The 26,306-nt window shown below is 39.3% G+C and overlaps 1 protein-coding gene across 4 annotated transcripts in view; it reads right to left on the reverse strand.

The window, feature by feature from the left end:
* SIPA1L1 (signal induced proliferation associated 1 like 1) overlaps positions 1 to 26,306 on the reverse strand; it is a 376,548-nt gene that overhangs the window by 67,365 nt on the left and 282,877 nt on the right. For all 4 annotated transcript variants that reach the window (XM_036736951.1, XM_036736950.1, XM_036736949.1 and 1 more), the window contains exons 12-14: positions 25,090 to 25,666; positions 24,113 to 24,387; positions 11,391 to 11,666 (exon numbers count right to left, since the gene is read on the reverse strand). In XM_036736951.1, the coding sequence (XP_036592846.1) occupies positions 11,391 to 11,666; positions 24,113 to 24,387; positions 25,090 to 25,666 (1,128 nt within the window). The remainder of the gene's footprint in view (positions 1 to 11,390; positions 11,667 to 24,112; positions 24,388 to 25,089; positions 25,667 to 26,306) is intronic.

The following is a 26,306-nucleotide window of genomic DNA, read 5'->3' on the forward strand; positions in this document are numbered from 1 at the left end:
TTTTCTGTAGGTGAGTTTAGCTGAACCTATATAAAGTAGCCTGGAAAGCCAAGGAATCAGACTCATAAATGACAATACTTCACAATATGCTGGAATCTAATGGATGACTGAGGATGTGAGTGGTACCTGCCCAATGGAGACTGACTGACTGACTAACTCCTTCCTTCCTTCCTTTCCTTCCTTCCTTCCTTCCTTCCTTCCTTCCTTCCTTCCTTCCTTCCTTCCTTCCTTCCTCTTCCTCTGTCCACAAAGGGAATCATACTCTTACCTGCAGGTACTCTGTCCAAAGGAATATAAATTTTGATCATTATAACCTTGCAAGTTATCTGGGGATTTGTGGGCTAGATTTCTTTTTTAAGGACCATGCCTTAAACCCCATCCCTCTGGCTCTCATTGACTGGCCAATAATACGTACCAGCCCAAGCTTTACTTGGTCACTGTTGGGGCTCTGATAGCTCAGAGTGGGTATAAATAGCGATTGTTTCAGTTTTGGCCAGAAACCCCTCCCAAGTTAATTTTGTTTTTGTTTTGACTGGATAAAAGAGGCCATTCCTTGCCTCAGTTATTACCTGGGCATAATCACTGAATGGGCATTACCTCAGTCAGACTGATACCTGGGAAAGACCTTAGCCTAAAAAGGTCAAAGTCTCCCACTGCATCCAGGGTCATCTCCAGTCATCTGGATCTATTATTTTGCTACTGGACCCAGATGGCTCTGGAGGAGAAAGTGAGGCTGGTGACTCTGCACAGCCCTCCCTCACTGAAATCCAATTCACTTTCAAGTCACGACATCACCTTCCTGATGGCGTGGTCTTCTTCAAAAACGAGAACAAACAATGCTGTGATTCACTTTTTTTCCTCAGGATACTCAGCATATTGTACATTAACACAAGACAATCACATACAAACACATGCAGACTGAGGGGCAGTCTCAGTGTCACTCTATATGTTAAACAGAAGCTTAATTTACTTTTTACCATATCAGATAGAAAAAATAAACATTTAAATATTTTCTTTTTGCAACCTGATCTCATGCATACCACACTCTGGAGAACACTGATATAAGAGTACTTAAAAAATAACAAAGTAGCAGAAATAATATGCATCCAAAAATGAGATAATGCAGTATCATCTCTATTTTAACCTTAAACCTGTAAAGTTGAGGAAACCACAAAATATCCAGGAGGCTTTTTACACCACCAGTGAGCAACATTCAAATAGTACCATTGTGCGAAGATCGACAAGAGGGTACATAGTCAGAAGTACCACTATGTTCATTTTTCAAGGTTGGATAACAACAAATTTTTCAACATGGGCATGACCTTAAAGAACAATTAAGCCCAAAAAACGCAGATAACTAGAGGTCTGGGAACAGATTTGAATTTCTTTCTTTGAAGTTGGCTATTTCTTGCTCGCAACTGTGTTTGCCAGGTGAAACATTAGTCACAAACCCAAGTGCCTAAGTATCAAGCATTCCTCTGAATAAAACAATTGACATTTGGGGCATTATAAAATAATGCACTAAGGTTTGCCAGATACTTTATATACATTATCTCATTTGGTGCACAGCAAAAAGCAAATAATCTGTAACTAAAAACTTCTCACGCAAAGCACTGTACTTTATTTTATCACCTTATCCTCACTGACAAATACTGTGCTATAATTTTGTTTCAGCTAAAAATCTTCTATGGAAAATACAATCAAGAGCAACTCCTAGTTCAGTCTTACTCAGTTTTAGCTTGGATCAACTGAAATACATTTACAAAATTTAGTACTTAAAATATGACTGATCTAAATTGAACAAACAACAAATGTCATGGCAATTTATTGGCTTTCCGTTTAATTTAAATCGCTCTATCAGATTAAATACTATGTTTATTTTTCCTGGCATAGCATGTATCATAGAATCAGGCCTAGAATGAACTCTAGAGATTAACTACCTTTTAAAAATGAATTGTATTTATTTCTGATTCTAGTAACAAAGACTGAATTTTTTAATCACTGTGCAGCAACTTCCCTAAACAACTTCTTTTCTTTTCATGTTAAATTTTTGTTACTAAAATAGATTTTTTTGTTTTGGACTCTAACTGCATATATTTAGCAAGGTTATTAGATATATCCATCATATTTCTTTAAATTGTTGATTTTTCATTATGTGTACTCATCTGAAAAAAATTAAGTGATGGTGTTGTGTACTTTATGATATAATATAGTTCTACATTCAATTACTGCTGGGACTTTCCTTCAACAAGTCAATTAACATCTCTGGAACACAGCTGACTCACGTATAAAATGGGGGGGTGGCTTCGACTACTTGACTAACATTCAGCTCAAGTGTATTCTTCTTTAATGTGAAATTTTATTTAAGAGATTATAGGACAACAGATTTAGAGCTGGAAAGGTCATAAGGGGCATTTTTAGTTCAACCCCCAGTTTAAAGATGAGGAAATGGAGGCCCAGGGAATGTTAGTGACTTGCCCAAGACCATATATCAGAAAGTGGGATTTAAACCTGGGTCCTCTGACTCCACTATATCAGGTCACTTGCTCTGCAACCATGAAATTCTCACCTAATTAATTCATACCCACTTAAATTGATATGACTTACAGGACTAGCATAATTTCCTAAAACTTCATAGTTGTTTTAATTTTCAATTCTCTTGCTATCAGTAATTTAGAGCATGTTGCCATGTATTCAGTTATAATCTGCAAATCTTTTGAGACGTTTGCGTTTAAGAACAGATGTCTGCCTCTTTTTCTCCCTCTGTGTTATCTCTTTCTCTGGCTCTCTCTTCTTGCCACTCGTCTACTGTGAATGGCTTTTGATATTAATTCCCATTATATTTTGGATTTATTGGTGATTAGTAATTTTTGGGTGATATCTGATACCAATATTTTTCCCTATCCATAACTTCCCTTCTGATTTTATCTTCACTACTTTAATTTGTGCAAAAGCATTTAAATTCTATGGTCAAAATTATTTACTTTTTGTGACCTCATCTATGCTCTATACCTTGCTTAAAAATTCTCTTATTAAATTCTCCCTCTAGACACAGCTGTTGGGGGGAAAAAAGGCGCCTGATCTTATTTTCTTCTCACTTTCCACTGGTGCAATTCAAGTCACACATCCATGTTTAACATGGCATAAAATGATGGTCTGAGCCTAATTTCTGCCAAATCACTTCCCAGTTTTTCCAGCAATTCTTGTCAAAAACGTAGTCCTTCTCCCATTAATTTATGTTCTTGGGTTTACCCAACGATGGGCTACTCTCTAATCTGTTCCACTGATCTATTTTTTCTTTGTGTTTTTTTTTAACCATCACTAGATCGTCTGAATGACTATAGGCTTATTTGGAATAGATTTCACTATAGCTGTGTACAGTCAGTTGACCAACTAAATAGAGCAAAGATTGAAATTAACATAAAATTTTAAGAAAGGATAAAGATGAGAGGATAATACCATGTACAATTACAACAACTCCAAGCCAATTTAATAAGCTGCTGATTCTGTAAAATATGTAAATAAAAATAAAATGGAAATTGACCCTTGTTATCTCTTAAAGAATATTTAAAACAACTGCCATAACAAGCTGGCCAAAAAAGCACACAGAAACTGCTTTAGCCACCAACCCTTTTGTATTCATTCTCCATTACCTGGCCTTGCTTCCATCTTCTGTAGATGTCTTTTTAACATCTAAGATGGTTATTAAATTACCTGTGAATCTACAAGGTCTCTTGAGATAGCTCCCACTTTTTTTTCTGTTACTAATTGAAAGTCTTTTTCTTTTATGTATATTCAGGATTTAGTATTTAAAAGCTTCACATCACTCAAGCTGACATTCCTTGAAGAATTTTCATCCCTGAGATCCTAGCTATTCTTTTTCTGAACTCTGTAAAACCTACCTCCCCAAATTGAAAGTACATGTGTCTGGCTTTCCCATCCTCATTTTCAAAAATGCAACTGCTGGGGCAGCTAGGTGGTGCAGTGAGTAGAACACCGGTCCTGGAGTCAGGAAGACCTGAGTTCAAATCCGAACTCAGACACTTGACACACTTACCAGCTGTGTGACCTTGGCCAAGTCCCTTAACCCCAATTGGCCTGCCTTTCCCCCTCAAAAAAAAATACAACTGTCACTTCCCCACAAAGTTCTCAATATTTCCATCCTGGGAACTTCCTAGTTGATGAGAGCCAGGTCCAGAACAAAAGTTCCCCCTGTTGGTTTCTCTAAGTTTAAAAAATACTAGCTGCTCTGTTTTGAGCAGAAAGAGAAGACATGAGCAGTCCAGGTAATCTCGGTTCCCCGTTACTATTACAGTATGTGCCAGATTTGTCATCTGCTTCCTGAGCTCCTCATCTGGTCTTTCTGTTTAGGTGGTGCATAGTATACTTTTGGGGGCAATATTGCTTCTCTTACTGCCCCTCTCCCATTATGCCTTCCTTCTCTGGTTCTTGGCTTTCTTCATATATATGATTTAATACAATGCTACCCATTTTCATTTTTTCTGTATTTTGAATAACTTACACTCTTCCAGTGCCAAATTCTGGTAATAACTCCAATGTAATCAAGTGTCAGTGAAAATGACTGAGTGAAAATGTGTCCTCTTGCATAACAATCTCTAGTTCACCCTGTTTATTGTCCATGTTAAGTGTATATTCAAGCAGCTAAGAACATGGATTTTATTGCTTGTCTTCTACTTGGATACTATCTCATATGGATTGCATTTATTTTCTACTTTCTTTGTTGTATTTACTACTCAAAATGTTACCAGTTTTGCCAGATTTAATGTAGGCAGCTTTCCTTTTCCTTTCCCTAATCAGTTTAAAGTCCTCTTAATTAAATTTGCAAAAACTCCCAGCAAATATGCCTTTATTGGCCCTTATTAAGTATATTCCATCCCTTGTCAAGGACTCATCATTCCCGTATTTTATGGAATAGTCTAGAAACTCATTTAGCATGTTAGCTATCCTGAAATACCTTTCCCAGATACTAAGAAAACAGAAGGGAAAAGCATTTTGTAGAGGATAGAGTGGTAGTTGGCCCACTTTTGACATGTATAAGTTGACTGACCAGAGGACAAATCACTTAAAGTCTCAGTTCCCCAGGAAACCTTTTAAGTGTCTAAACAGATTTGCATCAATGGCAGAGTCTGGGAGTACTATACCAAAAAAAGCACTGGCTGACACAGCAACAATAATACCATCAAACCAAGTATTCACCTAGCATCTTATATTTAAGTTCTTCTCTCCGACTCCTGTTTTCTCCTTTTGTGAGTGTCAATCTGAAACCATTCTATAATTTAGTATTTTGTGGGGGTTCCTTTTGTACACAAAAAGGTTAAGTGATTTGCTCTGGGGTCATATAGTCAGTAAGTGTCAGCAACAGTACCTGAAATCTGGTCTTTCTGACTCTGAAGCTGGCTATTTATTGTGCCATGATACTTCTCTCCATTCAACACACAGATAGTTAACACAAAAATGATATTTAATTTTACAAGATGCCAAAGCTAAAATTTTACAATTAGGAAAAAAAGAAAAACTCCAATGACAAATTTTTATAAAGAAGGAATATCCACTTAATCATAACTTTCATTAAAATGAAGGACACCAAGATCAATAAGGCAAATAACCATGACTGATATGCCCTGTAATTAAACTGTAACCTTGGAGTAGGTCTGGCCTTTTCTTCACAAAACAACTGTCATTCTAGTGGTCTATCTGCCTGCCTACTACCTCAAAGAACTACATGAAACAGAAAGGCTTTGGCAGGGAAATGCAGGAAATCAAATTGTTTGTTAGTCCATTAGTAACCCTACCCTTGCCAACTTGGATCATTCCAACACTTGGAGTAAAGCGAGAGCCACTGCTTAATTTTTTACAGCTTACCATATCTTGAGAGAAAGAGGAAGAGAAAACACCAATAAAACACCATGCTTCCACTAAAGTTTTATTCCAATGACATATCATAGAATGAAGGTGAACCCTGGTTCTTCAAGGCTATACCTATACCTATGAAGTTTCAGCTCTGATAGATCCTATATCAAGTTAGGCAAGCCCAGAGACAGGCGGTATGCGTAAACCAATCTAACCTAATTCAGAGAGGTTTACCATTAGAAGTTTCACACCCAAGAGGAAGTTGTCACATCAACCACACAAAGGCTTGGATGGGTTGAAATCCTTGTTCCTATAGGGAGTACCCACACTAATTTAGTCAGAGATCTTTAGAAGTGAGGAGCACACCTTTTATGACTTGGAAGATTCAGCATGGTATCTATGTACATTTTCTAGGGCTACAAAGCAGCTAAAGAGGCACAGTACAGTAGAAAGAGGACTGGCTCTGGAGGTCAAAAAGGTAGGTTTAAATTCTACCTCTGTCAACATGTGACACCTTGGGCCAGTCACATAAGGAACCTCCCTGGGCTTCAGTTTCTTTATCTCTGAAGAGGTTGGGCTTAGTAGCCTCTGAGGTTCCTTCAAGCTCTAGATCTCTATGATAAAGAATTACAGAATTATCAACTCTTCAAAATATTTTTACCAATAAGAGGCAATGCTTCCGTAACTGGTCTTTGTATCTAGTGCAAAAATTAAATTCAATTCTGGAAAGAACTTTGGTTTTGTTTTGTTTATTTTTTAGTAAAGATAAAACAAGACAAACATAGCATGAGAAAGCTTGCTGATTTGTTTCAAAGAAAGGCTTAGCATTAAGGAATAAATATTTATCACCATTACAAAGAACTGTTTCCTAATCTATGAAATCTATAAAAATCTAGGTTGCACAATGAATTCTAGTTAATGCATATATTGAAAAGAACCAAAGTTGGAACCTTTAGGACAAAGGACCAATTCACTGATTTTTTAAGATTAAAAAAAATTCAAATCAAGACAGCTAGAATTTAGCAAATGGAAATACAATGATGCTAGAGGAGGGGTATATTGGTGAGCTAATCAGCTAGATTTTTTAAGTGAATCATTTTTGGGGAATAAATCAGGCACATTAAAATAAAAACAATACTACCACTATGGTACCATCTGAAAATCAAATTTACCTACTGTAATTACATGGTTAAGAACCTAAATAATATACTTCAGCTGTTAAGTATTTAAATCACTCTCATTATATCAAATATGTTCCCTGACAATCTGAGGCTTTTAATATTTTATGAGATGTTGTTCCATTTCCTGAGTAGGAATGGAAGAAGCCACTCTTGAGCAGTATTAGAAGGGGCAGTGGTAGTGGGAAAAAAAATGTACTCTGGCTATTTAGCTTAAGGCAAAGTCAGTGAAGAGTTAGCATCAGAGAGGAGACTGCAACTGTAGTGGTGAATGAACCTTTTAGATTATCCAAATGGACAGTCTCCTTCACTGGCACTGGTTTATAGTACTTGTCATTTTTAAAATTTAAGTACAAACTCATTTCCATTTTAATAGAACTTAGTTCAGTTTAAACAATATTCTCATAAAAAGTTTTACTCCAGGCTAGATGAGACTAGAGCAAGGCTAAATTATACACAAGGTTGATTTGCCTCCACCAGCCAAATAAAAGTCTAGCTACTTTAAGACAAAATGCTGCAATATGCTCCATTGTGAATGCCAGGAAAAACAAAGTGAGACCCCTTTTTTTTCCCGGACCCAAGGAAATCTGATCATTTATCACAAACCAAAGTGCCAAAATCCAGCTTTAAATTTCATCCTCAAACCTGATGTTTATTTCTTGCTTTTGTCTCTTAATCCCTTTCCCCTTTGCTTATTTTTTAATATATTCTCAAAGTGAAGCCTTCTTCCCATAATTCTCTTCCACCTTCAGAGCAGTGGAAAGTATGTGATATAATGTACTAGTTGGCTTTCTTCCTCCCACCTCTTTATTAACCAAGTAACACGAACACAGTTACTCAACCAAAAATCTGTATCCTGTTGCTAGCATCCCTTACCCCGCAAAGATGAATACTTTCACAGATGATAATATGGTCACCAGCTCCTCAAAGATGTTTGCCAAATCCGGATCCACAGGGCTACTAGCTTTGCAGGGTTGATTTTTTTTTTTAAAGTACCATATGGAAATTCAATTACAATTTCAAAATTGCCTTTTTTGGGGGAGCCAAAGGTATTCGTGTGATGTAATCATGCTTTATTCAAATCATTACTTTATAATATGATGACAGCTTGAAAGTTATTTCTTATGGATTGTTCACTAATTTTCAACTTTCATTATAAAGGTTCAAATAATTAAAATATATAAATGCCTGAATTTGGGCTTGCTTTTTTTTAGCTTTATGTAAATCTTGGGCACAGATTGAAATGCAACTTTTGGTTTTTTAAATTTAATTTTTTTTTAAAATTTAATTTATTTATTTAACATATTTAGTTTTCAGCATTGGTTTTCACAAGAGTTTGAATTACAAATTTTCTCCCCATTTCTACCCTCTCCCCCCACTCCAAGATGGCGTATATTCTGGTTGCCCTGTTCCCCAGTCAGCCCTCCCTTCTGTCACCCCACTCCCCTCCCAATCCCCTTTTCCCTTCCTTTCTTGTAGGGCAAGATAAATTTCTATGCCCCATTGCCTGTGTATCTTATTTTCTAGTTGCATGCAAAAACTTTTTTCTTTGTTGTTGTTTTTGAACGTCTGTTTTTAAAACTTTGAGTTCCAAATTCTCCCCCCTCCTCCCTTCCCACCCACCCTCCCTAAGAAGTCAAGCAATTCAACATAGGCCACATGTGTATCATTGTGTATAACCCTTCCACAATACTCATGTTGTGAAAGACTCACTGCATTTTGCTCCTTCCCAACCCATCCCCCTTTATTGAATTTTCTCCCTTGACCCTGTCCCCTTTCCAAAGTGTTTGTTTTTGATTACCTCCACCCCCATCTGCCCTCCCCTCCATCATCCCCCCCCCTTTTTTATCTTCTTCCCTCTTCTTTCCTGTGGGGTAAGATACCCAATTGAGTATGTATGGTATTCCCTCCTCAGGCCAAATTTGATGAGAGCAAGATTCACTCATTCCCCCCCTCACCTGCCCTCTCCCCTCCTCCCACAGAACTGCTTCCTCTTGCCACCTTTACGCGAGATAATCCACCCCATTCTATCTCTCCCTATCACCCTCTCTCAATATATTCCTCTCTCATCCCTTAATTTAATTTTATTTCTTTTAGGTATCTTCCCTTCATCTTCAACTCACCCTGTGTCCTCTCTCTCTCTCTCTCTGTCTCTCTCTCTCTCTACATATATATATATATATATGTATATATATACACATACACCCATACATATATACATACATACACATTCACTTATATATATATATATATATATATATATATATATATATACATACATAAATATATATATACATATATATGCATATTTCCTTCAGCTACCCTAATACTGAGGTCTCATGAATCATACAAATCATCTTTCCATGTAGGAATGTAAACAAAACAGTTCAACTTTAGTAAGTCCCTTGCAATTTCCATTTCTTGATTACCTTTCCATGCTTCTCTTGATTCTTGTGTTTGAAAGTCAAATTTTCTATTCAGTTCTGGTCTTTTCACTGAGAAAGCTTGAAAGTCCTCTATTTTATTGAAAATCCATATTTTGTCTTGGAGCATGATACTCAGTTTGGCTGGGTAGGTGATTCTAGGTTTTAATCCTAGCTCCATTGACCTCCAGAATATCATATTCCAAGCCCTTCGATCTCTTAATGTAGAAGCTGCCAGATCTTGGGTTATTCTGATTATGTTTCCACAATACTCAAATTGTTTCTTTCTGGCTGCTTGCAGTATTTTCTCCTTGATCTGGGATCTCTGGAATTTGGCGACAATATTCCTAGGAGATTTCTTTTTGGGATCTATTTGAGGAGGTGATCGATGGATTCTTTCAATTTCTATTTTGTCCTGTGGCTCTAGAATATCAGGGCAGTTCTCCTTGATAATTTCTTGAAAGATGGTATCTAGGCTCTTTTTTTGATCATGGCTTTCAGGTAGTCCAATCATTTTTAAATTATCTCTCCTGGATCTATTTTCCAGGTCAGTGGTTTTTACAATGAGATATTTCACATTGTCTTCCATTTTTTCATTCCTTTGGTTCTGTTTTATAATATCCTGATTTCTCATAAAGTCACTAGCTTCCACTTGCTCCAATCTAATTTTTAAAGTAGTATTTTCTTCAGTGGTCTTTTGGACCTCCTTTTCCATTTGGCTAATTCTGCCTTTCAAGGCATTCTTCCCCTCATTGGCTTTTTGGAGCTCTTTTGCCATTTGAGTTAGTCTGTTTTTTAAGGTGTTGTTTTCTTCAGTGTATTTTCCAGTATTTTTCTGGGTCTCCTTTAGCAAGTCATTGACTTGTTTTTCATAGTTTTCTCGCATCCTTCTCATTTCTCTTCCCAATTTTTCCTCTACTTCTCTAACTTGCTTTTCCAAATGCTTTTTGAGCTCTTCCATGGCCTGGGACCAGTTCATGTTTTTCTTGGAGGCTTCTGTTGTGGACTCTTTGACTTTGTTAACTTCTTCTGTCTGTATGTTTTGTTCTTCTTTGTCAGCAAAGAAAGAATCCAAAGTCTGAGACTGAATCTGGGTGCATTTTCGCTGCCTGGCCATATTCCCACCAACTAACTTGACCCTTGAGCTTTTCAGCGGGGTATGATTGCTTGTAGACTAGAGAGTTCTATGTTCTACGTTTGGGAGGGGGGGTTGCTAGCTCTGCCACACCAGCACTACTCCTCCAACCTGGACAGGGCTTAGATCTTCAGCAGGCTGTGCACTCCTGCTCTGATCCGCCAATTAATTCCTCCACCAGGTGGGCCTGGGGCTGGAAGCAACTGCAGCTGTAGCTGCCCCACCTCCGCTGCCCCCCCCCCCAGGGCCGGTAGCCAAACCATGAACTCCTTCCACTCCCGCAGCTTTTCCCACTAACCTTCTCTGCTGTCTTTGGTGTTTGTGGTTTGAGAGGTCTGGTAACTGCTGCAGCTCACTGATTCAGGGTGCAGGGCACTAGGGCATGCTCCGCCCGGCTCCTGGTCTGGTTGGTCCGCGCTGCTCACTCTGGGCTCTGCTCTGTTCCCAGCTCCGTGAGGAATAGACCTCACCCAGAGACCATCCAGGCTGTCCTGGGCTGGAGCCCTGCTTCCCTCTGCTGTTTTGTGGGTTCTGCAGTTCTAGAATTGGTTCAGAGCCATTTTTTATGGGTTTTTGGAGGGACTTGGCAGGGAGCTCATGCTAGTCTCTGGTTTCCTGCCGCCATCTTGGCTCTGCCTCCCAACTTTTGGTTTTTTAAATGAATTTCATTGATGTCTTTTGTTTTCACATTTCCTAAATATTCCCCTATATTTCTCTTTCCCCCACCTCTCTGAAAACAATTCCCACAACAAAGAAGTTTAACCTTTAAAAGAATATAATTACCTCCGTTCCAAGGGGCGGCCATCACTAGAGATGCTACGAGGAATATTGGCAGCTCGTTCTGGAGGTTGCATCTTTCCATCTCCTTTTCCAGCACTCATACGAGAAATCACTGGACTCTGGACCTGGGAGGGTACTTGGGACCCATGAGGTCCTTGCCCCTTGTTGGCATTTCTCTGCCATTTGTTGTTATTTCGGAAGGGGAATTTGAACTCATAGGAAACCCCTTCGTTCATTTTGTAGTCCATCACTGGCATGCGGTATGTTTCAGAACAGCTCCTGTCAAGACATGAATATAAAGAAAAACTAGTGAAGGCCTCTTTTCTTACTCAGTAAAGCTTCACTACCTCCTAGTAACAGTTAAAATGCAACGAAAAGAAATCTCACTGCTAAGCATATACCTCCAAAGGCAGGAAGGTATAATACAACAAAATATTCATAGAAGTACATTTTGCTATAGTAATCCATCAGTCAACAAATATTTAAGCATGTACATGCTAAAAGCAGTCCTAGGTGTTGGGAACAGAATGACAAAAATGCAACAGCCTCTATCCTTGAAAAGCCTACAATCTATTGGGGAAGAGACATACATATCTCACACACACACACACACACACACACACACACACCCCTTAGCAATATTTGTGAGGGAAGGCACTAGCAGCAGGAGGGAATCAGTGCAAGTTTTACTAGAAGGGTGAACTGAGCCTTCCAGTTAAGTAATGAAGGAAACAAGGGATTCTAAAGGCAGAGGAGAAGGTATACATTCTGGGCATGGGAAGCTGTCAGTACAAAGTTAATAAGGTGGAGTGTCACATGAGAAGTGTAGCAAGAAGGCCAATGTCTAGTTTGACTCCAAGGTGACATATGAAGAGTGACATACATCGAGATTGGAAAGGTAAGCTGGGGGCAGATTGTGGTGGGCTTTAAAAACCAAACAGTAGAGTTTATATTTTATCCTAAAGGCAACAAGGAACCACTGTAGTTTATTGAGCAGGGGCATGACACAGTCGGTTGGATCTGTGCATTAGGAAAACCATCTGTCCATCGCTAACGTCTCTGCTAGCTACCAGTCTCACTTTTCCAATTGCCTACTGTACATCTTGAACTGAATGTCACTCAACACGTCCAAACTGAACTCATTATCTTTCTTCCCAAACTCTCCCCTGCTCCTCACTTCCCTATTACTCCTTTCATGGGTATCACCAGCCTCTCAGGCACTGAGGATTACAACCTCAATGTCATTCTCCACTCTTCATTATCTCACTCCTCATATTCAATCAGTGATCAAATCCTGTCAACTTTACTGTTGTAACTCCTCTTGCATATGTGCCCTTCTGTGACACGGTCACCAGCCTGGTGTGAGCCCTCAACACTTCCCACCTGGAGCAACAACCAACCAGTCGGTCTCCTTGCTTAAGTCTCTCTTCACTCCAATCCATTACCAAAACACCATTCTGATTATTCACACTTTCATGACTATAAACTCCAGTGGTTCTCTATTACCTCCAGAATCAAAAATAAAATTTTCTGTTTGCCTTTCAAAATCCCTCATAACCTATCCCCTTCCTAGTCTTTCTAAACCTTACTTCCCTCCAAATACTTGGTGAACCAGTGGCACTGCTCTCTTTGCTGTTCTCATATAAGACATTCCATCTCCTGATTGGATCTGCTTTTCACTAGCTGTCCTGAATGTCTGAAATGTTCTCTCTCCTCATCTCTATGTCAAATCTTCTTTGGTTTCCTTTAAGTCTCCCTTAAAGTCTTATTTTCTGCAACATGCCTTTCCTGTCCTCTTTAATTTTAGTGTCTTCCCTCTAAGATTAGCCTTGATTCATCGTGTATGTATCTATCTTTACTGTATGGTTTTTTTTTTACATGTTGTCTACCCTTTTAACTGTGAGCTCCTTGAGAAAAAGACTTTTTTTTGCCTTTCTTTGCATTCCCAGAACTTAATACAGAGCCTGGCATAGAGTAGGCACTTTAGCAGCTGTGTAGAGGAGGGACTAGGATGGGGTAAGACTTGAAGTCAGGAGACCAAATATGAGGCTACTATAATACTCAAAGCTTCATTATGGCTCACTCCGGGGACACGGTCTCAAGGCTATGAGAGCCAAAATCTGAGTGGAGAGAAAGGAACTGGCTAAAAGAAATGTTCCGGAGGTAGAAAGGACAAGATATGACAAGTGACTATGTATATGGGGTAAGGGGAAGTGAAGAGTGAAGGATAACATGAAGGTTGTCAACCTGGGCAACTAAAAGGATGGTGTTAGCTTTGGCAGAAATAGCTGATGAGGCTGTAGAGAGACTGTAGAGTGAGTGTAGAGACAGTAAGAGTGTAGAACAAAAAGAGAGGAGGACCTAACACGTAGTCATGGGGTACAAGCCCAATGAAGGGCACGATATAGATGCTGAACTAGCAAAGGTGACTGAGGAAGGCATATATTCAGAAATGAAAATTAAATAAAAACAAAAGAGAAAAATAAAAAATTTTAAATGCAATAAAAATAACCCCCTAAAATATCAATTTGGGGGAAAAAATTAATGTGGAAAATCATCTACTGCCTTCCTTCCTACTTTTCCCCTAACCTATGAGTAAAAAGATTGTTTCTCTCACAAAAATTAGTGTCTTGGGAAATTAAATCTGAATGTTACGTATTGTTCTTTATTATGAACATAACAAACATGAAAATCTCTATATGCAAATAAGAACTAAAAAACTGTATATCAAACTGTGAACATTTTTAAGTGTGTTTTTTAAGGGCATATAAAATTTAACATGGTAGTAAGAAAAATGTCATGTGGGTCCAACCTTCTAATGTCTACTTGTTTTCTTCTACGTATTTTTTAAATGAATAATCAGTAATTTCTTGCAGAGAAGAAATAGTCTACAAGTACAGAATGAGAAAAGCATTTGTACATGGCCAATGTCTTCATAGACTTTTCTCGATATGCTCAGTGGTTCCAAGAATGGATTGGTTAAGGAACAAGGGGTGGGAAAGGTTGTTACAATGAGAAATGTTAGAGATGCAGAAAAAAATTATCCCTTTTTGGCCTACCTCTGATGCTGAACAGCCTCAATTTAGGACAATTAACTCTAATTCCTCAATTTCCTTTTGTATAAAATAGAAATAGCCAGGGCTTGAAAGCTGGCTGACAGCTTGAGGAAACCAAATATGGTCAACTAACATTCAAAGCAACTGAAACAATTGTTAAAAGCACTATATGCAACGCACTATGATAGATGCTAAAGATACAAAGATGAAAAATAACAGAGCCCTTCAAGAAGCTTACATTCCAAATGTGGTATATATGGTAGGGGGAAATGGTGTTTATATAGCCTCGGACAGTTTACAACCTGCTTTCTTTACAGCCCTGTGAGGTAGAGGCACATGTACCATCCTAAATTGACAGGAGGAAACTGAGGTTTGGCTAGTAAGCATCAGAGTTGAGCCTGTGATCCAGAGCTGTTCTGATTTCAATTAAATAACATGCTGCCACATTAAGGACAAAGGAGGGCTCAAGAAAAATCACTTTGAATATTATGCAGAGAGAGAGATAACACTTCCAGCTCAGGAGGGGGGAAGAGCATCATGAGAAAGCTTCATGGGAGAAGGGCCGCCTGAGATGAGCTTTAAAGTAAGAGAAGGATTTCAGCAACTCGTTTAATCCCTGGAACGAGGGATGGCCTGCACAAATAGAGGAAGATAGGATAAAACTGAAGAAGAGAGAGCAGTCCAAAGTGGCTGAAACATACAGATAATGGAGGAGAAGAGAGTGGAATCAGGTTGCAGCCAGATTGTGGAAACTTCCAACAATAGGTTGAGGCATGAAGTTATTTATATTAACACAATTTGTGATGTCTGAAATTGCATACTGTTTCAAAGTGGCTGACCCATGAGAAATGGCTCATGTAAGGAGAAATATGGGAAATATGATTGAAAAGAGATCATGTTGTGAGTCTCAGGAGTAATAGACAGACAAAGAGCTGCAATGGTACCCAGGAAGCACCAGACATTATCAGAGGATGGTCCTCTGGTCCATCAGGTAGATTTTACAGGAAAAATATATGGAAAAACACAATGCAATCATATAAGAAAGCATGAAAGACAAATCTGCACCAAAGGGGGAGGTACCCACAACAAGGAACATGAAGATGTTGAAGCTTGACTTGTTAAAAATACTGGCTGTGCATCAGTTTTCTCATCTATAAAGTGAGATTTCCAGAATAAATAATCTCTGAGGTACTTCCTAGCCTATGAATGTAGCATGCTGTGCTTCTGATAAAAATGAAAAACCAACTCACATTTAAGTAGTACCTTGAATCTAAGAGTGCCTTCCTCACAACCTTGTGAAATGGGGTGTACAAATATTGTTATCCCTAATTTTTATACATAAGGAGAAAGGGAGCAGAGAAATCTAAAATGACTTGTCCAGGGAAACACAGCTAGTAAGAATTGGATCTTACCCTTAGTTGAAGACAACACTATTCATTCCAAATGCAACAGACTTGCAAGCCTGCCATTATTCTTAGCCCTCAAACCCCATCCCCACCCCCTCACCTCCCAGACCCAATCACTTGCTAAGTCTTGTCACTGCTGCCTTCACAACACAGCTCGCATTTATCCTCTTCTCTCCATTCCCACAATCACCACCCTAGTTCAGATTCTTACAGCTTCTCACCCAGATTACTGCTGGCACTTCCTATCTGTATGCCCCACCTCAAGTCTCTGCTGTTGCCAATTCACCCTCCATGAAAATGCCAGAATAAATTTCCTAAAGTACAAGTTTGACCATATTCCTCCCCTGCTGAAGGACCTTCTGCTGCTCCCTAAATGCCTTCAGGACAAAATACAAAGTCTTCATTTGGATGCCTTCCAATCTGGCTCCAATCTACCAGGCTTATTTCACATTATATCCATTTGTGTACTCTATATTCCAGCCAAAATAGCCTCCATGCTGTTCCCCAAATTCAGTGTTCTACCTTCTACCTCTATGCCTATGCATATGGAAAAGATTTGAGACTACTTTTACCTAATTGAGGCCCTCTCTTTTATGTAATCAGAGGAAATGAAATAACTGAAAAAAAGGAAAACTTGAGAGAAAGGCAGTTATCTCCAGTACTTTCTTATTTGTGGGGCTCTCTTGGACTTTCCAAAAGAATGGAGGGGATGGGACAGCATATACAGAACATTCTTCATCTGATACTTTACTTTACAACTAACTGGCTTTTGGAAAATCCCTTTTTGCCTCAACTACTCACAATAATCAGACACTCAAATGGATCTGTGACTTACTTGATGCGGGCACTCCCTTCAATGAGGTATCACGAGCCATCTAAGCTGGTCCATTTTCTTATCTATGGTTTCTCACAAATTTGCAACAGAGACTTCCTCTGCCCCTGTAATGTGCTAAGGCCCTTCCTTGTTTTCTCGTGACATCCCAAGGACAACATTCTCCATCCTGGCTCTTGCTATGTGATCAGCTCATCTCTTCTAATCATGCATTTCTTTGACAACATCCTTTACACTGCTCATTCTTTGCAAATCCTTGCCTTGAATGAACAGTTGTTTTTAATGGTTATGAACAGAATCACAATAAATGTTGTTTATAAATCTACTCTGGAGGTTGACTGTCCTCAAAATATGGGGGCAATGGGCTGGAGAGACAGGGCAGGGGGGATGAGGAACTACATAGCTTCATTACGGAATAACATTAACAGCTGACAAAAGGAAGACAAGAGAAGCAACTAGTCAAAGAACAGAGTAATTAGTTGCTAGGAAAACAGCAGTGGGGGTGTGAAGTGCAGAGGAGGGGAGATATGACAGAAAGGCATTATCCTATTTTATTTAAAAAGCTGGAGCAAGGTGTTAATGCCTCAGCTATTCCCTTTGAAGTAATTTCTGAGGGGAAGATGGGATAGCAGGGCTTTCAGGTCCTCCAAAGGCAGCAACATCATTTCACACTAGCAAGAATGTCTGAAAGCCGTTCCTATACTACTATTGCCTATCCCCCCCTTTGCAGATAAGATGTGTTCAGCCCTGAAAGGAGATGTCATTTACCCTAATGCCCATGGGTGGCTCTGTGGTAGGAATGGATGATTCTTGGTTCCTTTTTTCCCCCCACATACTAACATGTACATTTTTCAGCCCCTAGTTTTAACTTTGATGCTGGCTTTGTTCAGTCTGATGAGTTCAGTCTGTGAGAGCTATTGTTGGGAGGTTGTTTAAAAAATAAATTTGGCTTGGTTTCCATATGTAAGAAAAAGCTACTTTCCATATCAGGTACTTGTGCCAAAAACATTTCATCTGCAAACCTCAGGGCACTTGTCCTACTTCCCATGATGTCAGTGTGTGCCTGATAATGCTGCTACCCCCCCTTCAGTTTCAATGTTTCCTGTTCTTGAGGATCCTGTTTTTGAGGATCTCACAACACTCTCACTTCCCCCTTTATTTTTAGGCAGGTAACAGAACTCTAAATCTACGAAAGCTTCTAAATATTTTGAGAGCACCTTATCTCAAAAGATAACCTAAAAGCCTTAAAAATGTCAAGACAAAGAGGTGGAAAACTAACCAGGTAAAGAATTCTAGGTATTTCCTGGTAAAACAGGTATATCATAAACCCTCAAGTACTATAAGATGAGTTATAAGACAAAACTTATTCAACAAGCGGGTACTGCACACAGTTCTGCTAGAACTTGAAATGCTGTATTTTGGAGCAGCACTCAAAAACCATTATTTTTTGTCATCTGTAAAATGAAGAAGTTCACATAGATGGCCTCCAAAGATCCTTTGCAGCCCTAAATTTATTATTCTACTAAGTAGCTAGTCTATACTAGGATATGGACATATGAAACGAACAGACTTCCGGGCACTCAAGGAGCTTATATTCTACCAGGGCATATATGTGTGTATATAACATATACACACTTGAGTAAATATAGGATGTATTCAAAATAAGTACACGGTGATTTTGGGCAAAGATTCTAGGGGAATTGTGAAAGGCCTCTTGGAGGAAGAAGCACTTGCAATAAGGCTTGAAGAAGAGTAGGGCTCCAGTGGAGATGAGGAAAGAGAATATAGGGGAATAGTTTTTGCAAAACCACAGAGATGGAAGATGGACTGTCACATACATGGAAGAACAATTAATCAATAAACATTTATTATATGCCTACCATCTGCCAGGCAGCAGCTAGGTGGCAGGATGGAGAAGAGTGCTGGGCCTTAAGTTAGGAAGACTCATCTTCCTTAGTTCAACTCTGGCCTCGGACACTAGCTGTGTGACCCTGGGCAAGTCACTTAACCCTGTTTGCCTTAGTTTCCTCACCTGTAAAATGAAGTGGAGAAAGGAATGGCAAAGCAACTCTAGTATCTTTGCCAAGGAAACCCCAAATGGAGTCATGAAGAGTCAGATACGACTGAAATGACTGAAAAACAGCATGTGCCAGGCACTGTGGTAAGTGCTGGGGACACAAAAAATGGTGAAAGACAGTCCCTGTCCTTTGGGAATTCACAATTGAATGGGGGAGACAACATGTACAAGCTATGTACAAGATAAATTGAAAATAATTAACAGAGAGGAGGCACTAGGATTAAGGGGGACAGGGAAGGTTCTCCTGCATATGGTGGCATTTTAGCTGGGACTTGAAGCCAGGAGACAAAAATAAGGTGGGAGAGCATTCCAGGCAGGAGAGGACAGCCAGGGAGAACACTTGGTGTCAGGAGATGGAATGTCTTGTGTAAAGAGACAGTAAGGAGGACCAGTGTCCCTGGACAGAAGAGTATGTGGGGGGATGAGGGTGGTATGAAGTATAAGAAGATTGGAAAGGTGGGGTTTTGGTTATAAAGGGCTATTAAAGCTGGAGATGATGGGGAGCCACTAGAGTTTATATATTGGGGTGGGTGGGGGATAACAAAATGAAGGATGGACTGGAGTGGAGAGAGACTTGTGGCAGGCAGACATACCAGCAAGCTACTGCAATACTCTAGGCTTAAGGAGATGAAGGCCTGCACCAGGGGGGTAGCAGAATCACAGCAAAGAAGGGGATGCATTTGAGAAATGTTACAAAAATGAACTCAACAGGCTCTGGCAACAGATCAGATATGGGGGTGGTGAGAAATAGTGAGGAGTCAGGATGACACCTAGATTGTAGACTGAGGGGATTGGGAGGGTGGTAAGGAAGAGGGGCAGTTTGGGGAAAAGATGAATTCAGTTTTGGATATGCTGAATATACTATGTCTATACTGCATCCATTTCAAGATGTCTTGAGGCAGCTGGAGAAGCAAAGTTGGAATTCAGCAGAGAAATTAGGACTGAATAAATATTTTTGAGAATCAGAAGCAGAGAGAGAACTGAATCTATGGAAAACAATGATACCACCAGGGGAAAAAGCACTGAGAGAAAAGTAGGCCCAGGATGGGTTCATGGTTACAGATGTGACCTGGATAAAGATCCAATAAGTGTGGCTGACAAGAAGTGGTCAGATAAGTTTAAAGAGAATCAAAAGAGAGTAATATCCTGAAAACCTAGAGAGAAAAAAGAGTATCAAGGAGATGAGGGTGATCAATGATGTAAAAGTTTGCATACAGTTCAAGGCGGATAACAATTAAGAAAAGGCCACTGGACTTGGCAACTAAGAGATAATTGGTCACTGGAAGAGGCTGAATGATGAGGTGAGAAGCCAGACCGCAGAGAGTTAAGAAGAGAGAAGAGAAGCAGAGACACTTCTGTAGATGGCCATCTCAAGGAGTTTAGCCACAAAAGGATGCAGAGATGTTGGATCTCAATTGGCTAGGATGGAAGGATCAAGCGAGGGCTTTATGAGGATACAGGAGACATAGACATATCTATAAGCACTAGGGAAGCGGCCAGTAGACAGGGAGAGATTGAAGATAAGTGTGTGTGTGGTGGGGGAGGGGGATGACAGAAGGAACAGTCTACTGAAGATGAAATGACATTTCAGTCAAGGAGAATTTACTAAACAGAATCGAGGGGCAGGGAATCTGATGGAAGACAAATGATAGAATGAAAATTATGGCAGAAGGCATCTGATGATGTGAGATGAGGAGGAAACAAAAGGAATGATAAGATCAGATCTATGTTTTAAGAATATAAATTTGGCAGCTGCGTGAAGGATATATTGGGGAGCAGGAGAAAAAGAGGAGGCAAGGAAACTGACTACAAAGACACTGTAATATTCTAGGCAAGAGATGATGAGGACCTAGATTACGGTGGTAGCTATGATAACTAAAAAGAAGGGGTTGAGCCACCTAGCTGCCCTCATGTTCTACAAAGCTTTTTTGATCATTAGGCCACTTAAATAGTTTATGAAAACAAACTGTACAAAAATATTTTCATATTTTAAAAAAATTAATAATACTTTGATGACATAAGCATATAAAGGAGAGGATTTGGGTAAAATGTCTCCAAGTAGGGAGAATGCCATCAAAAAGCCCATTGACCCCCTATGAGGCACCTACTGACTTTGTATTTTGTACAAGACTAAAGTTGCTGATTTGAAACAAGGTTGGTTTTCTGACCTAGTTTCTAGCTGGGAGATTAGAGGCAGCAATAATTGTAAGTGTATGAAGTAAGTCCAGTAATAGCCATAAAAAAGAAGAAAAACTAATGGAAAAGACACAGCTTTTGTGTGCAGCAGGGCCCCTAAGGCATCACTGTATTTACGGCAGAGTACAACAATTGCAATTGCTAATATCCCGTAGTCATTTTTTAAAAAAAATTTTTGAGAAGAGAAGGGAAGGCAATTGGAGTTAAGTGACTTGCCCAAGGTCACACAGCTAGTAAGTGTGTCAAGTGTCTGAGGCCAGATTTGAACTCAGGTCCTCCCAACTCCAGGGCCAGTGCTCTGCTCACTGAGCCACCTAGCTGGCCCTCCAAAGTCATTTTTAAAAAGGGAATAATAATGTTCAATATCTTCTGTTTACTGAGGCATAAAAGTATGAAATGGATTTTAGACAGGTTTCTATTAAAACAATTAAAATAATTAAGGGCATTTTAAGCACTCGGGTTATTTAAGTTACTTAGAAAATCTAGCCTTTAGAACATTTTGTTCCTCAGTGTCCCCAGATAAATGAAGCATTACTCTATTTTGAAACAAGGACACAATTCATGTTAGAGCAACATTCGGTAGGTAACACTACTTGAAATCTTGTTAGGAGCATGAAGTCCTGATTCAAATTCTTGGTTCAAACAACAGAAGCACATTTTAACATCCGTCACTATTTACTTGTTAAAATAAATAATAATAATAATAATAATACAGCTATGTATGCAGAGGTTAAGTTATTTGCCCAGGTTGACACGGCTTGTAAAAGTCTGACACAGGACTTGAACCTAGGGCTTCCTGTGTTCTATCTAATAAACCACCCATATACCCCATACCTTCTACGAGAGTAAAGTCCTTAGGCAGCAACTACCTAATACTCATATTTGTGGCAGATTTAGGCTTGATGTTTTATGGAGAAGAAGAAAACTTAGAATACTCTGTTGACTTTACAAGAGCTAAGAAAACAGTCTAGAACAGATGTTTTTCAACTGGAGTCCACAGACACCCCTTCCCAAGTGGTCTAGGCATAGATTTTTGAGTAGCTGTAAACCTGGATGAATTAAAAAAATGTTTTGACTAACCTTTGGATTCCTTTGCAATACTAAACAACATTTTATTTTATGAATCTGAAAACACTGTTCTGGGCATGGGGCTTCACAGGTTTGACAAAGGGGTCCCTGATACAAAAAAAAGGTTAAAATCCCCTGGTATGGAAAAACTGATTTTGAAAATAAGAGGTTACAAAGAAATAAACCTTTGACAAAGGCAAAGGAACCCACAGTAAAGAAAGTTGATTAAATTTGTTTAATTCAAGAAGCCTCTTTCAAAGAGGAGGTAAAATTTAATTTTAAAAATTAACATGACCACTAGGCCTGGGAGGGGCTCAGTGACACAGAGGCACAAAATCTAGGGCAGGGCTTCTTCCTTTTTTTCAGTTAATCCCATGGTCCTCCTTAGCAGCCTGGTGAACCCTGTGGACCCTTTTTTAGACTAATGTTTTTGAATGCATAAAATGTGCAGGATTACAATTGAAACCAATTGCAAATGAAACCAATTTGATAACTGAAATTTGATTATCAAAATATAAGAAGAAAACAACGAGTTCACAGATCCCCAGGTTAAGAATCTTTACACTAAAATACCCCTCATAGGAGCAGTACGTGGACACCTGTGAAGGAGCAAAAGAGAGATAAGATGATTGTAAACCAAAGCTGTTGGCTGATGTGATGAAAGATAATTGGATTATACTGGAAAGAGCCAGGTCCAACCCTCCATGGAGGTGGGTCAGAATACCTTTTTCTTTTTCTTTTTTCATTTTTTTTTTTTTTTACGTTTAGACAGTAATGGAAGGCAACAGTGAGACATATGATTGTCTGTCTGACAGTATTCTGAATGTTTTTAAATTATACCTTCAAAGTGTATTATCTTCATGGTTCATTTCACAGGAGACTGAGGACTCAAGCATGAATTAAGTCAGACTCCTGTACAACAGCTACTTTATAGTCCTGAGGCATAAAGTCTGGAAATTTTCCCAAATTAATCATTCCAATCTCTCCTGCCCTCAGTTTCTAGTATCTCAGCCCAAAGCTAAGTTATGCTCAGATATAAAGGAAAAGGGGAGGGACTGGACAGGGCATTTCATGAGTACAGGGACTTTCCAGGTGAGCCAACTCACTCAATCAAAGCGCTGGCACTTTATCTGCAGCTTATGGAGATGCCTAAAGCAGTGGGGTCAAACAAACAGAAATAGCATTCTTATGTAGTCCAGGCAGCACCTGGGAGTTTTGCAGGGTGCTGAAAGCACTAAGGTCAAGTGCTTCCCCAGGTTCCTATGACTTCCCAGAGGTTATGTGTCTTTCTCTCTGTCTCTCTCCACTTTTAGTTTTATTGATTTAGTTTTTACATTGCAAACACTTACATGTTATTCTCACTTCGAGAGCACTCTCTTAGAATAAAGTAAAACAGTTGAGTAAAACTATTAATACAGTGACCTCATCTGAAAGTTCATGTAACATTTCACACCTATATCACTCCTCATCTATGTTTGTTCTTCAAAGGGGGATGGGGGGAAGGGAGCAGCAGTAATGGAGTTTAAGTGACTTGCCCAGAGTCACATAGCTAGTAATTGTCTGAGGCTGGATTTGAACTCAGGCCCTCCTGACTCCAGGGCTGGTGATTTTATCCACTGTGCCACCTAGTTGCCCTACCCCTCATTTATGTATTTTTTAAAAAGTTTAACAGAAATCTATGCTTTCTCCTTTTCATACCTCCCCCCTCCAACCCACTAAAAAAGAAGAAAGGAAAAAAAGCAAATTTCTTATCACAAATATGAATGTCTATACACATTATACACACACACAAAATCTCTATATAATCTCTGTGTGTGTGTGTGTATACATATTTTCTCTCTCTGTCAGTTTCTCTTCCTCCCTCTCCACACAAACACAGACATATAAATAAATGTAATCAGTCCTCTGGAACCATGAATGGTCATTGTATCAATCATAGTTCTTAAAGCTTTCAAAGTTGTTTTTACAGTGTTACTGTCACATAAACTGTTTCTCCTGGTCCTGTTCATTTAATTTTCCTAAAAAGAGTTGTGATTATCTTTGCTCTAAAACCAGAAGCTGCTGGTGCCGTGCTGCTCTCTCTGACTTACCTTCTCGGGGTACAATCATCATGGGGTGGTATAATGACCACTTTCACTGTGACTGATGTTCTCAGAAGGTCAATCATTTGCTCATGGCTTAGGGTGGCAACGGCTACTTTACAGATTTCCACCAGGCGGCTGCCTTGCCTCAGTCCTGCTTGCCAGGCATAGCCATAGGGTTCTACATCTGCCACAATACCCTCATAGTTGACATGGAAGCCAAGCTGTCCGAGTCCATTTCGCCGCAAAGTCATCTCCACTGACTCACATCCTTTAGTCACAAACTAGAGACAGAAATAAAAGATACCATTTTGAGGAAGTGAGTGTAATAATGTTGAGGGATTCAGGTGAGGGGAAAAAAAAGAATGCAAACATAGGTCATAATTGAGACAATCAATTCTGTATATTGTTAATTATCTGAAGAGTAATTTGGATCTTTATTTTCAACTGGTCTACATTTACCAAGCCCTGGGAAATACATCAGCTACTCAAAAAGGGGGCCTCACTGTCTTCACTGAAAATTTAAGGATCATGCCTATTGAGAATTAGAGGGAACCAAAGGCAGAAAGTTAACTAAAAATCTGAACTTCTCCACTCATTTTGAATAATCTGGTAGCTAATAAGGGCTCAAGACAGAAGGCAGATGCTCCATTAAATGACCATTCTCTCACAACCAAATTGTATAACAGTGATTGGCAGATGGGCATCCTGAGGTAAGCAACAGTGGAATCAGGTCACATGCAAACAGGTTTCTAATACAGACACATGATAAATGCATCCTGTCCACTTGTCCTTCTCTAATTTTCCTTTCTTCTAAAAAATGATAGGGAACAAGAGAGTAAGCTAGGTTCTCTTCTTCACATCCCTCAGTAGTTTTCGATGAGCTAATAATACAGTGCAAGCTTTAGTAATTTGGTCTAACACTGAATGCCAAGCTTTATCTAATGCAAAATTTCACCCAATCAAATAGAGAAGAAAGGGCTCACCTGTAACCTTTTGACAATCTCTTTGATATCCTCACTGCTGTTGTTGAAACTCTCCACAGAAACACATTCGCCTCTCTCATAGAAGATTTTGATGCTGGTGTCAGTTGAAGTCCACCCTATTACATCCCTGCAGGAACAATTGAATACCACGCTCTTCGTTTCTTGTTCAATGAGGACTATAAACTCATTAGAGATGCCCAGAAGGCAGTCTATCTCCATAGCCTTATTGTAGTCTTTGGCATGGACACTCCACACAATGGCACCCATGCTACTGAACTCTGCTCCAGGATAAGGCTTGGATTTCTCTTTCTTCTTGGAGGCAAGAGAGATGAAGGGGAATTTGCCGGAAGGATCGATGGGAGTATTGGTTACATTCTTCTCCGCTAGATCTTTTAGATACTCCTGGCGGGTCCTGGTAGCCATGGCACGGAACTTCTCAGACTTATGAGCAGCATTCTCCGCATTAATAACTTTGGCCAAAAGGAAGTCCCTGAACACATTTGATTTAGGGAAAGTGACTCCTTTGGGGATTGGTGGCCCAAAGGATGGCACATCTCTGGACCTGGTTACAGCCACACTGAAAGAAAAGCAAACAAAAAGTGAAAAAAGTTTTTGCCAAAGTTACTAAATTTCTCTACTTTCTACATTAAATGGCTTAAATAATGGCACACTTATAGTGACTGATGTTTTAATTTATTATCAGATTACAAGTAACATATTGTCCATTTTTCTAGGGAGAGGAACAGGACCTATGGTTTCACTGGTATATAGAGACCTCCCAGATGAAGAAACTCTACTATTAATGCAGGTTGACACCTGCTCTGCAACTTGTACTCTTAAGAGAGTTGCCTAGAGACCTGAGGGGATCTTTTGGCCAGTGGGTGTCAGAGGCGAGATCTTAAGTAACGTCTTCTTCATTTTGAGACTGGTTCTCTATCCACTATACTACAATGCTTCTTATGAACTTTTCTACCAGAGACAATGCACATTTCTGCTGAATACAAGAATAAAAATGGTATCTAACAATATTTCCCAACACTATCAGGGTGTGAAGTTTTATTTCTCACTCTACAGTCTTCTTAAAATGAGGGCACTTCCTTTACTGAAATGTAAACTAAAAACAGATACGAGAAACACATTTGTGATATTTTGCATAAAAGATTTAATTTTGAGAATATAGTAGCTATTTACACAGGGGGATATTATTGCCAGTAATT

The sequence above is a fragment of the Trichosurus vulpecula genome, chromosome 8 (assembly GCF_011100635.1).
Source record: "Trichosurus vulpecula isolate mTriVul1 chromosome 8, mTriVul1.pri, whole genome shotgun sequence".
Classification (NCBI taxonomy): domain Eukaryota; kingdom Metazoa; phylum Chordata; class Mammalia; order Diprotodontia; family Phalangeridae; genus Trichosurus; species Trichosurus vulpecula.